We start from the raw sequence: 15158 nt of genomic DNA on the forward strand, positions 1-15158 counted from the left end.
GCCATCTACAAGGTAAGCCGATGTTTAAGTTTTGTTAACTATAATGTTTCATGTTGTCGCAATGTACTATGAAACTATTATTTGGTTCTCATGAGCTAAATGTTGTTGATCTTTAAAGCTTGGTGTTGCAACGTGCATGTTCTAAATTGCTGAAACTATATGCTAATTATCCGGTAAAATTTTGAAAAATGTAAATATTTGTAAATATATGCTTATGTGGTGTAAACTTTTGTAAATATATGTTTCTGGGTATATTGGTTTTGAAAAAAATTTGGTGGGTGCTAGCCTGCTATACTGATGTTTTGGCACTGTTAAAAATCAGTATTGAACCCGTTGTAAAAAGGATAAAAAATGTAAATGTCATTCTTGTTTTTTTTTTTACAATGTGCGCATTTAAAACTATCCTTTAACATTGTATTCAATGATAATAACCACTTTAACATGGTATTTTTTTACGATTGGAAAATTTTACTTGCAAGTATATATCTAGAACTTAACTTAATAACCATGCCTAGATCTTAAAAGTCTTATATTTTTAACATGTTTTGACAAGTTGTCCATCTCATATGATGTGTTTGATTTTGGCACGTCCACCTCGTATGATGTGTTTATTTTAACACGTCTACCTTAAATGATAACCAATGATAACCAAAGAGCAATCAAAACACTTGGCCTTGAACAATTCTATGATATATAACAACCACCTTTCAAAGATATGTCGAATCTTGTATATAAGCATTTTTCTTGGTCAAATGCATGCATCATACTATCAAAGCATTATTAGGTCAAAGACATGTCCAATCTTGTGGTTGTGATTGTGGCATGATTTCTTTTTGTTTTTGTTCAATTTCAAAACTACTTCTGGGCTTCATAATCAACACCATTAAACCAAGCTCAAAGAAATTACACTCTTAAGTTAGACTTGTGGCGTCAAATAGGCAAGCTTTCAACGCCAAATTCGATACGAGTTCTTGGAGATTTTGTAGAAAATAATGGGAATTAGATTAATCTTTATAATAAAGAGTATATGTAAGAAATGTTTGTGCTATAGTTATAAAAAAAATGAGTACGATTTTGAATTCGATAACCAAAAGCTTGTCCTCAAAAGTTAAAGGTATCCCCAATCTTGTGTAAAGAGATCCACCTAAGAATATGTGATTCTATTATTGGACTTCTTTATGTCATTATCATAACTATATGGTACTATGGTAGCTTGTATGCATATTGCAACAATAATTAGCCCAAATCCTTTGTGGGCCTTTTTAAAACCTATAGTGAAGAGGAAAGAAGATGGTGAGCATCCTCCATTCTTCGATGATCATAAACAACCATTCCTCTTGTTCTATTATGTGGATGGCATCATGACAATAGTGAATTTGTAAAACCAATCTTGCAATTACAGCATCTTATGGTTTTGTGTTGATGTTTAAAATATCAAACTCGTTCTTGAACAGGTGGTTTGTTTAATCTGCAGAAGTTATAATTATTTTTTTAAAGCTTAATAATGCTAAAATTACATACTTTTCGTGTAACGTAAAAGGTTTATAGTGTTGATTTGTGCAGTTCATAGGTACATCTCCTTATTCACCAAGATTCAGGTTTAAAACATATAGTGGTTCAGATGTGCATTAACAAACCCATCTTACATCATGAGTTTATATTCATTAAGAAACATCTAACTAATTTAGGGAGTGATGACCTTTACATGCATCTCACTAATAAGTAATAAGGTAGCGCTTACCAATCAAGCATCTCACTAATTCGATAATGGTACCGTCTCTTCTCATCTCATTGATCAAAGATAATGATCACATAGTCTCATCTCATTAATAAAGGTAGTTACCAACTATAAAAGTTTTCTTATTTTTATACGTATCACATCTCTTAAATTAGTGTGAAGTGACAAGGTGTCTTTTGGCTTTCGTTTAAAGTGTGGTTAAATATTAAGCTTTCTATATTCTTGGCTTTCCTATAAGACATGTTTGGAATAAGACATCATGAAGGTTCACAACGTGCCGGTTGATGAAGAAAATAAGTGTTCTCAAACTTATGTGTTGTTTTTTAATGTCAAATAACACCAACGCTTTGTTCCTGAGTCTTATTTAAAGAGGGGAGGGGAAGGAAAAGAGAAGAAAAGGTGAATGAATCATGTTTCAGAGATTTTTTAAGAATGGGAGGGGAGGGGAAGGGAAGGGAGAGAAAAGACTAGAAAATTTAAGTGTATAATCATCTTTCCAAATTGAAGAGATTAGAAGAGAAAATGTGTTTGTATCATTAATTGCCTATTAACTCCTACTTTTTTCTTTCCCTTTCCTTCTATTTTTATTAAACTCGGAAACATGAAATATAGTGACACATTTTCCCCCTCGCTTTCTTTTCTCTTTTAATTCTCCTTATTTTCTTTTCTCTCCTTAAATAAAACTCGAGAATACGGTGCAAAGATTCATATGTTCTTCAACTTATATGTTGTTTTTAATGTCAAATAACATTAAATGTGATCATGCATTCTCCAACTTATATGGTTTTTTTTAATGAAACAAAAATTGTGAATCCGTTTACTACTATTTACTATTTCAAAATTATATTTCTCACTAACCATTTTTACATTTAACACCGTATAGGGGTCGCATAGGTCGTTTTGAGGTAGTTTTAGGTTAAATCCATAATCATAACCAATATGTCGATTAATGAATAGCCATAACCATAACCGATTGGTTATGGCAGTTTTGGTTAATTGGTTCTGAAGATTATAGCTTAACTACACCAAAACAATGTAATTGAGTTTAAAAGTTTGTTAGCAATTTTTTTTTAAAAAAATGACATAACTTAATACAAAAAAATATATAATTTATATAATTATAAAAGTGGGGGAATGGTGCTTGTTCTTAATGCTTTATTTGTTGTACAATCTTTAGTGATACACGTGTCTTAACCATCAGAATCTAAAAGTTGTACAAGTTCTCCTTTCATTTACTAAATACACGTGGCTGAGTACACGTGCAAGAGGGACATAATGTCCCAGGCTTTTTCTTGACCTGCTGCTTTTCCTCCATCTACCTGCTATGTGTACATCGTTTGTCGTCCCTCTTTGCTCTCCAACGATTATCGTAGTCATTGCCTACTGTTACCGGGTTCGATTTTGTAATCGTATAGCTCTATATCCAATACTTGACTAAACAACATCAGATAAATAAGGTAACTTTATGTTTTTAAGTTGTAATAAACATGCACACAATTGGTTAAAACTCATGATAATTTAGCCTTAATGTTGCAGATCACGAAATGTGTTGCCCTGAGGCTGATGTCAAGCCACATTTAAGTCAAGTTATCCTAATTTGTCCTTTTGTGTCCATGTACACATGTCATGAGGTATTGAATGTTTTTATGATATTCATAACATATATCATAATCAATGTATATAAAGTGGTTTGAGTATTTTGTTATATTTGCGATTTTACCATTGCTAATGAAGTTGGTTGAATTTTAAGCAATCTTCGAAGTTGGATAAGTTTTAGAACGAAGTTGGATAGTTTTATAACAGTTTCTGATTATAAATCTTTTTAAATCGATTCATTCAGACCCAAGCATGGTATGACCCATTACCCGACCTGACCCAAATGTATTTTAGTCAGGTTACCTTTTACCTGGACAAATTGAACTTTTTTTTAAATCGACCCGTTTTGACCCGAGCACATATGACCCGTTACCCAACCTGAGACAACCTTTAATTCTAAAAAATTGATATTTGTCTTCTATAATTCCAAATCTATTGATGAGACTGCGGTGCCAGTGCTGCCATTTGTGCAGGGGAATAGAACGATTTGTGCTTTCAGAGTGCTTGGTTTAAGTGGAAATTAGGCAAATTATTATCCATCAATCAATCTATTTAAGATGGCTGAGTCTCCCCTCTGTTCTTCAGGATTTTACCTAAGTGAGTTTGTCTTTTTTTGCTTTCCTTTTTGTTAGCGTCTTTTAATCTAGATGCTAAACAAGGTCATGATTTATTCACCATTGAATTAGAAAGTTACGGTTTATATGTGTTTTTCTAATAAACCTGAATTCATACATATGTGTTTATATGCATATTTCTAGTAAACCTGAATTCATACATAGGTGTTTATATTTATTTTTCTAATTAGCCTGAATTCATACGTTATATATGTTTGGTTTGACAAGTTTGAAAGCTTCTACTCCAAAGCAATAGTGAGGATGGTGTTGCAATAATAGTTTATCAGTTAGTCATAACCTTTTTATCATATCCCAACTTAATTTGTTCGGTGCTCCCTACTGTGATTTTTCTTGAAACATCAACTACATTTCAAACCTTCAATCAAACGTTTTTGGATTGTTTGATAAGATTAGGCGCCGACTGATTATTATCACACATTATTGCAGGTCCGATACTAATTTTCAAGAGCTTTGCTTACAAATGTCATTTTCAAGAGTTTTGCTTACAGCTGAGCAACGACCGACATATTTGTATATCTCACCGTTAGTAATTTGCAGCTCAGTTTGTATTTTGTAGTGCTTCGTATGGATGCTTCACCATATATATTAATATATATAATAGTAAAGTCTCAAATAGTCATATGCCTGCCCCGACGCGCAGGTACAAAAACAACAAAAGGCCTGCCACCAATGACCCCAGACCCAAAAAAAAGAGGCCAACACAAGATTATCCAGGTACGCCTAACTATTTGATGGAATACCCGACCAAATTCTTACAAAACAATAGATTTGAATATGTTCAGTGACTTGAAAGAGGTTGTAATACTTAAAAGTTATAGGCAAATAAAAAGAATGTACATAAACCTATCAAGAGATATTTAATACACTTCATACTCTTTGATTATGTGCATAGAAACTTAGGTAACCTATTTGTCAAACTTCACTGAATCCAGTTTGACTAGCACAACACATTTTTTGTGCATAACATGTGAAAAAGTATAACTAGGCAGATGCGAGGTTCACACTTTCACTTAGAATGCTATTTGACCAGCGCACCACATTTTTGGGGCAAAACATGTGTGAAAAAGCATCATTAGGCTGCAGTTAGAATATCCACTTTAGCCTAAAATTTTGTGCACAACATTTATGACACTTGAAAATTTTGTTTGTAACTTTGTTTTTAGGCACACGCCAAGCAGCAATGAAGCAGGAGATGTAGAACATGATGAACCATCATAGACATTTTGACAACAACGAACATGCAACGAAAACAGATTCAGTCCATTGTGGCAGCAAACAACTTTTGGCAGAACAGACAACTCTTCAGCACATAACTCATTGTAATTAGTCTGTGCACATATTTTGTACATTTACAATGACCCTCTTATATGGTGTAAAGAAAGGCTAGATGGATAAGGTACAAGATGTTAACCGTAAATACTGTAATTGCAAGCCACAATCGTGTAACAGTGTTCCTTAACCGTCACCTGAAGCCAACATCTCTTAATCGTCACCCTAAACTCCAAAACTCCCCCGCAACGCGGGGGGAGAACCCCTAGTTCATAATATTTAATACCAAATTATTAAAAAATAAGACAGTATACAATCTAACAAGGAAATTTAAGTTAACTCGATAACATTGAACTAAAAACATTTAAATGATTTTATCCGACGAAATGTTTGATGGAAGTTAATTCCAAACATATTATTGGTTAAATAAATAGGTCAGTTCGGTTATAACGATTTTTGAAATTATCTTGAACCAAAACGTACCTGCTTTCGGCGGTTTTTGAAAAATATTAAACCGACTCATCAGTTATGTTAGTTATCGGTTAAAATCGGTTCAGTTTTGTCGGTTATGGTTCGATTAACGGCTATGACGGTTAAGTTGCTCACCCTAACATCATCCCTCTACTACTAGCCAGATATATAACTGAATACTTCAGAAAAAGAAAAATACAAATAAATCTCATAACCACACATGAACGAAAACCATAAGATCAAGTTAAATCACCAAAAAAAGGTTTTAACAAAATAAAAACAATAGTTTCCCTACAAATGTTTGGATAACAAAATGACTGTTTTAGATTACAACCACTGATTGTAATCAAATTTATAAATTCCTCTTTTACCCTTCACCTTCTCATTGTTTCTCAAGCCTCATCACCATACTCCTCTTCTTCCTCCTCATACTCTCCCTCTTCATCAGCAGTTGCATCTTGATATTGCTGATATTCAGAAACCAAATCATTCATGTTACTCTCCGCCTCGGTGAACTCCATTTCATCCATACCTTCACCGGTGTACCAATGCAAGAAAGCCTTCCTCCTAAACATGGCCGTAAACTGCTCGCTCACACGCCTGAACATTTCTTGAATAGAAGTCGAGTTCCCGATAAACGTGGACGCCATTTTCAAACCGGTTGGTGGGATATCACACACGGTTGACTTCACGTTGTTTGGGATCCACTCAACGAAGTAGGATGAGTTCTTGTTTTGCACGTTTAGCATTTGCTCGTCGACTTCTTTCGTGCTCATTTTGCCTCGGTAGATGGCGGATGCGGTTAGGTAACGACCGTGACGTGGATCAGCTGCACACATCATGTTCTTGGCGTCCCACATTTGTTGGGTCAGTTCGGGAACGGTTAAGGCTCGGTATTGTTGGGAACCACGAGAGGTGAGAGGAGCGAAACCGACCATGAAGAAGTGGAGCCGCGGGAATGGGATGAGATTCACTGCTAATTTTCTCAAGTCAGAGTTGAGTTGACCGGGGAAACGTAAGCAGCAAGTCACTCCAGACATTGTTGCAGAGATCAAGTGGTTCAGATCACCAACTGTAACAAGAATTAAATCATTAAAACTCGTAACTTAAACACAGATCAATAAGAAATGACAGATGCTATTTAAAGCTTATAATACTTACAACTTGGTGTGGTGAGTTTGAGAGTTCTGAAGCAGATATCATACAATGCTTCGTTATCAAGAACCATACATTCATCAGCATTTTCCACGAGTTGGTGGACAGATAAGGTGGCGTTGTAAGGCTCAACAACAGTGTCAGAAACCTTCGGGGATGGGAAAACAGAGAAAGTCATCATCATTCGGTCAGGATACTCTTCCCTGATCTTTGAAATCAAAAGAGTACCCATGCCAGATCCTGTTCCGCCTCCTAGAGAATGGCATACCTGGAAACCTGTAGGTCAATATTAAACAGAATTAGCGTCTTTATAACTGAATACTTGTTCTACAGGAGACTATTAAAACACAGCAGCAACAAATATTATTCAATCGTATATGCCAAATTTTAAGTGATCGTACTTCTAATCTTACACAAGTTCAACAATTGAAAGACAAATAAAATTCACCATAATTCAACCACTAGTGCAGAGCATGTATAAAGCACAATTTATAAATCACGAACGAAATTAGTACATGCATAAAACAGAACATAGAAATTGTAACCAAAATCGCAACATAATAATGTTCAACAACAGAGTCTTAACCTACAACAAATTAAGCATTTGTTTATGCCATATTTCAAAGTGTTCCTACTTTTAATCTATACAGTTACCCAATTAAGATGCGATTAACAATTCCCAAAATGACAATAACTCTTTGGAAAATAGGCATACAGAACAATTTATAAATAATCAAGTATTTAGCATATGTATAAACAATAAGCACAACATATAGTTTCTAACCAATATCACCAAACAAATCATACACACAACTGGCAAAAAAAAACTAAGAATTTCCAACAACTTTTAAACGACAACCACTCGAGATTGGCTAATTTTAAGTGAACCTACTATTAATCAACAATATCACAAATCACTCATGAAGATAATACATAAAACACAATTGGTAATATTCAAGCAATAAACACATGCATAATACACAACAGTATAATCTGTAAACAATATCACAAAATGAATTACAAATCAATAGATCCAGAGCAAATAAGTGATAAATCTATTACATTATTCAAATACTAAACTGAAGCACAACTAATTAACCAAGCAATTAACATACAAAATGAATAGATCTAAAACTAATAACTCAAATTAAAACAATATACCTTGCAAGCAGTCACAATTCTCAGCCTCTTTCCTGACAACATCCAAAACCGAGTCAATCAACTCAGCACCTTCAGTATAATGTCCTTTCGCCCAATTATTACCGGCACCGGACTGTCCAAACACGAAGTTATCCGGTCTGAATATCTGTCCGTACGCTCCAGATCTCAGGCTGTCCATGGTTCCAGGCTCCAGATCCATCAGCACAGCGCGTGGAACATACCTACCGCCGCTAGCCTCGTTGTAGTACACGTTAATCCTCTCGAGCTGAAGCTCAGAGTCTCCGGTGTACTTTCCGGTGACGTCGATACCGTGCTCAGCACACACTACCTCCCAGAACTTGGCTCCGATCTGGTTGCCGCATTGGCCGCCTTGGATGTGGAGGATCTCACGCATGTTTGTTCGCCGGTTACGGTCACTGGTTATGGTTTAGTGATGGAAATGAAATAATAATAATAATAATAATAATAATAATAATAATGAAACAGAGAGACGCTTATGGATATGTATATGTGTATGTATATATGGTGTTATTTAAAACGGCTCCAAAATGAAAATGGTTTGAAATTTGAATGGACGGATGAGATTAGGGGATCTGACGGTGGAGATTGAGTTTGACAGAGGTGAATGAGATATTTTATTGTTGATTGGACTCCAGCTAATATTATTATTATTATTATTATTATTATTATTATTATTATTATTATTATTATTATTATTATTATTGTTATTATATTTTTATTTAACCAGGGTTAAAAGGTTTTAACTAGAGGTGCAGGCGTTAATAGAAAATGGAAATTGATGTGTTGTGTTGTGTTGTGTTGTTGACGTCCGGACGGCCAACGAAGCAGTCACATGTTCCGTCATGTGAAAATGAGATCTTTGTGTTTTAGTTTAAGGTAAGTATCAAGTGCTTTATCATATACTAGTATGAAACCCGCACAATGCTGCGACAACAACAATTTTCAATGGGATATTTGTTTATGTTTGTTTATCAATCATCTGGTGATATATTGTACAATGCTTATACGTATGTTAGTTTTCTTAATTGTGTAATACTTTAAGAAAGTTTATTACGTTAATTGTTTAATTGGTTCGGTTGATACATGTATATAGGGTTGTACAAAAATGTTTATTATTGACTTATACATTATAATCTACACATCGGGTTTGAATTTTTTTTGTATCCAAACGTCGACAAAAATAAGCACGTCGTAATCGGAGGTTCGGTTTATTAAAATCATAATGTATTTAAAGATATACAAGAAACAAAAAATAATAAATTTGTCATATTTTTGTAAAGATGAGAGGTTAAATGAGTAACAATTATTTAATATTACAAAAGTTATCTAAAGTTTAAGGGTAATTATTGTAAATATAAAATGAGAATGAAAATGTATTTATATAGTTGCATAAATAAGTTGTACTTTAATGATTTATTGACTTGTACATTATAACCTAAACATTCGTTTTGAAATTTTTTTATATCAAAACATCGACAAAAATAAGCACGTCGTAATGGCAGGTTTGGTTTTTAAAAAGACACATTATATTTAAAGATATAGACAAAAACAAACAAATAAATCAATTTGTCAATTTTTTGGATAAAAATGAGGGGTTGAATGTGTAGCTATTCTTAAATATTAAAAAATTATCTAAAGTTTAAGGACAATTATTGTAACTATAGAAGGGTAATAATTGTAAGTATAGAATGAAAATGAAAAAACGGTTGATGAATATTGTGTAAATACCAAAATGCCCTCAAAAATTTAAATTTATATGCATTTAAAGTTGTACAAGTTGCATAACAATTTAGACTTTTTAAAATTTAAGAGGTCTTTCACTCCTCCTTTATATATAGTATAGATATAATAAAAATAAAATAATTTTACGAATGTTATTTAATGAGTTTTATATACATGATTTTTATGTTTTAACTATTGATAATTAGAGATGTGTCACCATTACACTCTTCGAGAATCGAGACTCTACTAATAGCATTTCAAACACAAAGTTGGTGCTCGTTTCACCGATTATGCAACCATTAGTCGATACTAGGAGTGAGCAATTCAAGGTCGTACCCGTGAAAGCACATGCAATAAAACTGTGACATTTTGGTTTGCCATAATATTCTCTCACGGGTCACATTTTGGTTCAGTCCTAACATGACGATTATCATGCATAACCCGTGAAACACTTTTGATTAAAACAAAATAGGATTTTTAAATAGTTAAATCACCGTTCCATATGATTATGATATAACCTTGCCTTCAAAACACATCAATCTTAAACCTGACTTGCTCCTCAATCATCGTCGTTGAGTTTGATTTAAGCAGGAGTGGACAGTTAGCAGAGTCCTAGAAAAATTCTTTATTGCCCACCATTGTTGAGCCATTAATTTGCGAATATTATGGTATATTTTTTTAACTTTTCTATTTTATTTTTTTGAATCATATAATTTAAATCATGGTTGGTGACGAAGATGATCATGTACGTAAGTTAATGAAGCTAGAAAGAACAAACAAGTTGGAGGCGTAGTATCAGTGCATGTAACATGTGTACCATTAAGAAGCCCAATTCACAGCCTTATTAAAAGCCCATTTAAAATCAGCATATAAAAAGTCCAGCTCACAGTTTAGAAAATCAAACAACTCTGGGCCTTTGACCCATATACGTGACCGAGTCGACCCTTCATACTAGGCCCGTAAGGTTGTAAACGAGCCGAACGTTCGGTGAGCTGTTCATAAACCGTTCGCCAGGAAGTTTGTATAATTAAACGAACATGAACACATGTTCCGTTCATTCATGTATTAATAGAAAAATAATTAATTACTATTTGGATCTATTAAAGGTTTTATATTTGTTAATATGTGTTCATTTAAGTGTTTTCATTTATTTTTGTTTGTGTTCATTTACATTTGTTCATATATGCTCGTTTATCTGTTTTCAATAATCTTCATTTAGATTATAAACAAATGAAGATAAACAAACAAAAATGCTTATATTTTATATAAACAAACCTCGTGCCTCAACCCGTAACAAAATGGATGAAACTAGATCTCATAACCTCTGATAAGGAAGTTTATGAGACCATCACTTAAGCGATTCGCCTATGACCAATAAATCAATAATAACTAGTCCATTAAACCTAAAGCCATTCAATCTCTTGTACATCTACATTAAACATACACACACTCGTCTAGTTCCTATCATGAAACATACCCAACCAAACATCCTTATCCTCCATTACCAATCACACCTAACCTGATAACCTCACATAAATTACAACAAAATATTACACTTACCACCCCTACAATTCACCCCTAGGCACAACATACACCCTCGCCTTAACAACATATCCATCTGAGACCCTAAACCCCGGACTCACCGGAAACCCAACGACATGTCCGGCAGCCACCCTACCGCCAGGAAACCTCACCACACTCTCCATAAAGCGGTGATCAAACTCAGCACCTCTACTTCCTTCAAAATGAACCGGCGGTGGATCCATCGAAAACGCCAGCAAATGCAGCAGCCACACAGCCTTCGCCGCGGTCAAAAACTCGCCGTAGAATCTCGTCCGTGGATGATTTCCCGCCAAAACCTGACGCCATTGTTCTAGATCACCGAATAATGACTCTTCCATCTTCGGATGGACGATGGATAAGTATTTCTTCGAGCAGAAGTTACCGAACTGACACGTTGGCAGGATACCGAGCAGCTCGATCGGGTCCATTGACTTCATGTCGTGGTACTGCGTGAAGCATTCGGATCGGAATTGGTTAGGGTTTAGTAAGGACGAGAGGCTGCCGTCCATGTAAAACGTCTCGTGGTCGAATCCTTGGAAGATTTTGCGGTTTATGTATGATTCGAGCGCGTATTTGGCGTGGTTTGGGCCGACGATGGAGTCGGTTGTGGTGTTCAGGGCATTTGTGGTGGTGGTTGTGGAGGCTTCGATTGATCTGACGGTGGCTGCTATGTCCCAGTGTGCTGATTTCATGAGTGAGAGGAGTAGTGATGTGAATGATTTTGATCCTTCTTTGACGTTGTTTACGCAGGATTCGAATAGCTCCGGCGACGGCAATGGCATCGGGGAAACTGCAGATAAAGTACAATCAACAATGCATAAAATTCAGTTTTTAATACTGTATGGGTTGTTATATTCAAACACTACTCCCATGGTGCATTAACAAGTGTATAATGCCCGTATAGGCTGCATAATTGACATCATGCTTATACATTTTCAGTCTATACAAGCTGTATCAGGTCTATACAACCCGTATAGACTATAGACTGAGACACACTACGACACATTATGACATAATTATGATAATGCACAGAATGAAATTTTCAATATTTTTGTATTCTATTAGTAAAAACTAAAATTAGTGTTTTTATTCTAGTACACAAACAATGGTGCCAATGAAAATACGGGGTGTTCATTAGTTTTGATATCGGTTTATTCATTTGACTTGGTTTTGAATTTTCTTTTGCCCTAACCGAAAACCAAACCAATTCGAATTAGAAATGTGTCTAACCGAACCGAAGTCAATTGATTAAACCGATTTATTCGTTTGATTATCCGATCAAAACAATATTATACATTTTTTCCGAATAAGCATGATTTCGGGAACTAATAATTGTACCAAAAACCGAATTCATGATTTGGATATAGTTCGAAACTGAACTAAAAACTGAATTCACAATTCAGTTCGGTTTATTTTGTTTACTGATATACTTTGGTTTTCGTTTTTTTAAACAAATTAAAATTCCACAGCATAATATTTATTTTTAGAACGACTTTCTTTTGTTTAGGCTAACACACACTTCGCCCAATGCCACAATCTTGTCGGTCTATGTTGTATTAACCGGGCAAACGCTTGCTTCAAAGTTTGCATGGGCGTTCCCGTTTCCCGGAAAACCATATTATTATTCTTTTTTTATGGCTTAATATTTTAGGTATATGTTATCCACACCATATAGGTTATTTGGACACCATATGCGCCTATACGGCTCATATAGGTGTAAAATTTTGTCATTTTGGGTTGAAGAGTGTCGGGTTTTTGAAACCTATACGACTCGTATAGGGGCTATACAACCCGTATAGATTGAAAAAGCTGTTATCCGTAACCGTATAAAATTATTAACACGTCAGTGTTTGAATATAACGACCCATGATATATTCTAGTAGTGATAAAAGTGAACTAAAAGCTGTATGGTACAAGTACCAACATGTACAACTATCACAGCATGGTTGTTAAAAGTTAACTTCACCTTGCATTTGACTAGCATAGTTGACTTTCTTCTTTGACTGATGAGAAGAATGAGACCTACTTTTCCGGCCACCACTACCATTAACCGCACTCAGCTTCTCCTTCAAACTCTCAATCTCCGCCTCTTTCCTCCTCATCTCCACCGTCATCTTCTCCATCGCCGCCTCATACGGCGCCACCACCTCCCTCACCTCAACTCCGGCCACCGTCCTCTTACCCGTCACACCACCACCTCTCAACACACTCCTCCTAAACCTCTCTCTTAATACTCCAAGCTTCTTGAGCTCATTAATAACCGTAACATCGGACGACCTCATCTTATCAGGATCCCAAGGGCAATGCGCCTGTTGTAAGCTGACGTATGCTTTCTTCAAACACGACACCGTTTCGAACACTTCGTTCATTAGCGTTAACGTCACCGTTTCGTTATCTGTTACTGGTTTTACCGGTGCTGGAGGAGTGGGAGTGATGTCATCCTCTGGTTCACCGTTATCGTCGGAGTGTTTCAGGTCTTCGTAGTCGGAATCGGAGTCGTCGGAGTGGATGTTGGTGACGTAGTGAAGGCCGGAACCGATTGGGTGGAGTAAGCAGGAGGATGTGACACGGTGGATCAGATCTGAGAAGTTGGAGACCTTGTTATTCATCATATTGAGAAACTGTTGTGTGTTAATAATAATAATATTAATTATTTTAGTGTTAGATCTTTGATTTTGGATATTGAAAGTGAGAGATGTGTTGGAGTGGACAATGGGTATTGATTGATGAATGAGGGTTTGGTGTAATTAATTACACACGTGGCCCACTCTTTTTTATTATCGGTGAAGGCTAGAAGAGTAGAAAAAGTGTTGAAGCTTTTACAAAATTATGGCTTCTTGGCTTTTTCTAGTTTCTAATAATGGGCCCAATAACTTTTTTTTTGTTTCAAAAGTAACACACTTGATTAGAGTGTTGGCTCGAGCTCGACCATGCATGATTATATAATTGAAATGGTAAAAAGTATTCACTTGAAAAGCAAATTGTTTAGTGTGAAAATCAAAATCCGGAATGGGAAATCGGGTGAATAAAATAGTTTGTTAAGTGGTTAAACCGTTAAACACTTTAATTCGATCTATAATTGTTGGAAATCTAAGAAAGTGAACATGATGAGCGAGAAGTCCCTTTGGGGGCATCCGATAAAAGTAGAATGATACAGAGAATGTTAGCATGGCCCTTACGCAGATGATACATCAAATCCACGACTAGTTTAAATTTCAAGATGAGAGAGAGAAAGAGAAAGAGGCTAGAAGATGTTGTCTTGGTATCCGAATGTTAATTGTCGAGCCATCGGTTTTTTCTATGATATATATGTTTTCCTAACAAAACATAATGATGTTTACACCATACTTGGCGCCAGATCTAGCAAGCCTGGGCTGCTGATTGCTAAGTGGGGTGAACCGACTCTATATTCGATTCTAACTTATCACCGTCTTAAGAATTATCCAATCCAAAAAAGGTTTAATTAACTTTTTCGTAAAATTAAGAACATTCATATCATAGTACCTATATCAAACATTTAAACTCATCCCAATAATTTAGAGAAAATTTTAAGTTCTCAGATACATTTGACACTAAATCTTATTCCATAAATTACGGATCAAATTCAGAGACCTACTTCAGATTCTCTACATTTAGTGATCAAACTGGGTATGGTCAACAAAAGTAAAAACTGGGTCCGGGTAGGAACCGGTTCCAGGTATAGTCGAGTATTTGACCAACTAATAACAATTCAAATTAATTTGTAAAAAAGGTGATTCGCGGCAACCCACCTGGCACATTTTAGTCTTAACAAAAAAAGTTATTTTTACCATATAATAAGCAAATTT

The 15158-nt window shown here is 35.2% G+C and overlaps 2 protein-coding genes and 1 non-coding gene across 3 annotated transcripts; 1 reads left to right on the forward strand and 2 right to left on the reverse strand.

The window, feature by feature from the left end:
* Positions 1-5980: 5980 nt before the first annotated feature.
* On the reverse strand, positions 5981-8470 carry LOC143597645 (tubulin beta-2 chain-like). Its single transcript, XM_077076088.1, has 3 exons — positions 8026-8470; positions 6871-7140; positions 5981-6781 (listed from the first exon to the last, which is right to left on the reverse strand). Exons 1-3 carry the CDS (start codon positions 8417-8419, stop codon positions 6102-6104), a joined length of 1344 nt encoding a protein of 447 aa, XP_076932203.1. The 5' UTR covers positions 8420-8470; the 3' UTR covers positions 5981-6101.
* A 2812-nt stretch (positions 8471-11282) lies between these two features.
* Positions 11283-13941, reverse strand: LOC143597643 (protein GRAVITROPIC IN THE LIGHT 1-like). Its single transcript, XM_077076085.1, has 2 exons — positions 13298-13941; positions 11283-12121 (listed from the first exon to the last, which is right to left on the reverse strand). Exons 1-2 carry the CDS (start codon positions 13938-13940, stop codon positions 11334-11336), a joined length of 1431 nt encoding a protein of 476 aa, XP_076932200.1. The 5' UTR covers position 13941; the 3' UTR covers positions 11283-11333.
* A 508-nt stretch (positions 13942-14449) lies between these two features.
* LOC143597646 (U6 spliceosomal RNA) lies at positions 14450-14550 on the forward strand. Its single transcript, XR_013146963.1, has one exon. It is a non-coding gene; the product is annotated as a U6 spliceosomal RNA (small nuclear RNA).
* Positions 14551-15158: the final 608 nt, after the last annotated feature.

The sequence above is a fragment of the Bidens hawaiensis genome, unplaced genomic scaffold, assembly GCF_021521415.1.
Source record: "Bidens hawaiensis isolate Kalapana, Puna unplaced genomic scaffold, B.hawaiensis_p1.1 tig00048806_1, whole genome shotgun sequence".
In the NCBI taxonomy this organism is placed as follows: Eukaryota; Viridiplantae; Streptophyta; class Magnoliopsida; order Asterales; family Asteraceae; genus Bidens; species Bidens hawaiensis.

Excerpts from the sequence above, each read along its gene's own strand:
- LOC143597645 (XM_077076088.1), bottom strand. The coding sequence starts at position 8,419 with ATGCGTGAGATCCTCCACATCCAAGGCGGCCAATGCGGCAACCAGATC. Across the intron at positions 7,141-8,025 it reads GAATTGTGACTGCTTGCAAG|GTTTCCAGGTATGCCATTCT; the intron begins GTATATTGTTTT and ends ATTGACCTACAG. Across the intron at positions 6,782-6,870 it reads CAAACTCACCACACCAAGTT|TTGGTGATCTGAACCACTTG; the intron begins GTAAGTATTATA and ends TTCTTGTTACAG.
- LOC143597643 (XM_077076085.1), bottom strand. The coding sequence starts at position 13,940 with ATGAATAACAAGGTCTCCAACTTCTCAGATCTGATCCACCGTGTCACA. Across the intron at positions 12,122-13,297 it reads CTATGCTAGTCAAATGCAAG|TTTCCCCGATGCCATTGCCG; the intron begins GTGAAGTTAACT and ends CTTTATCTGCAG.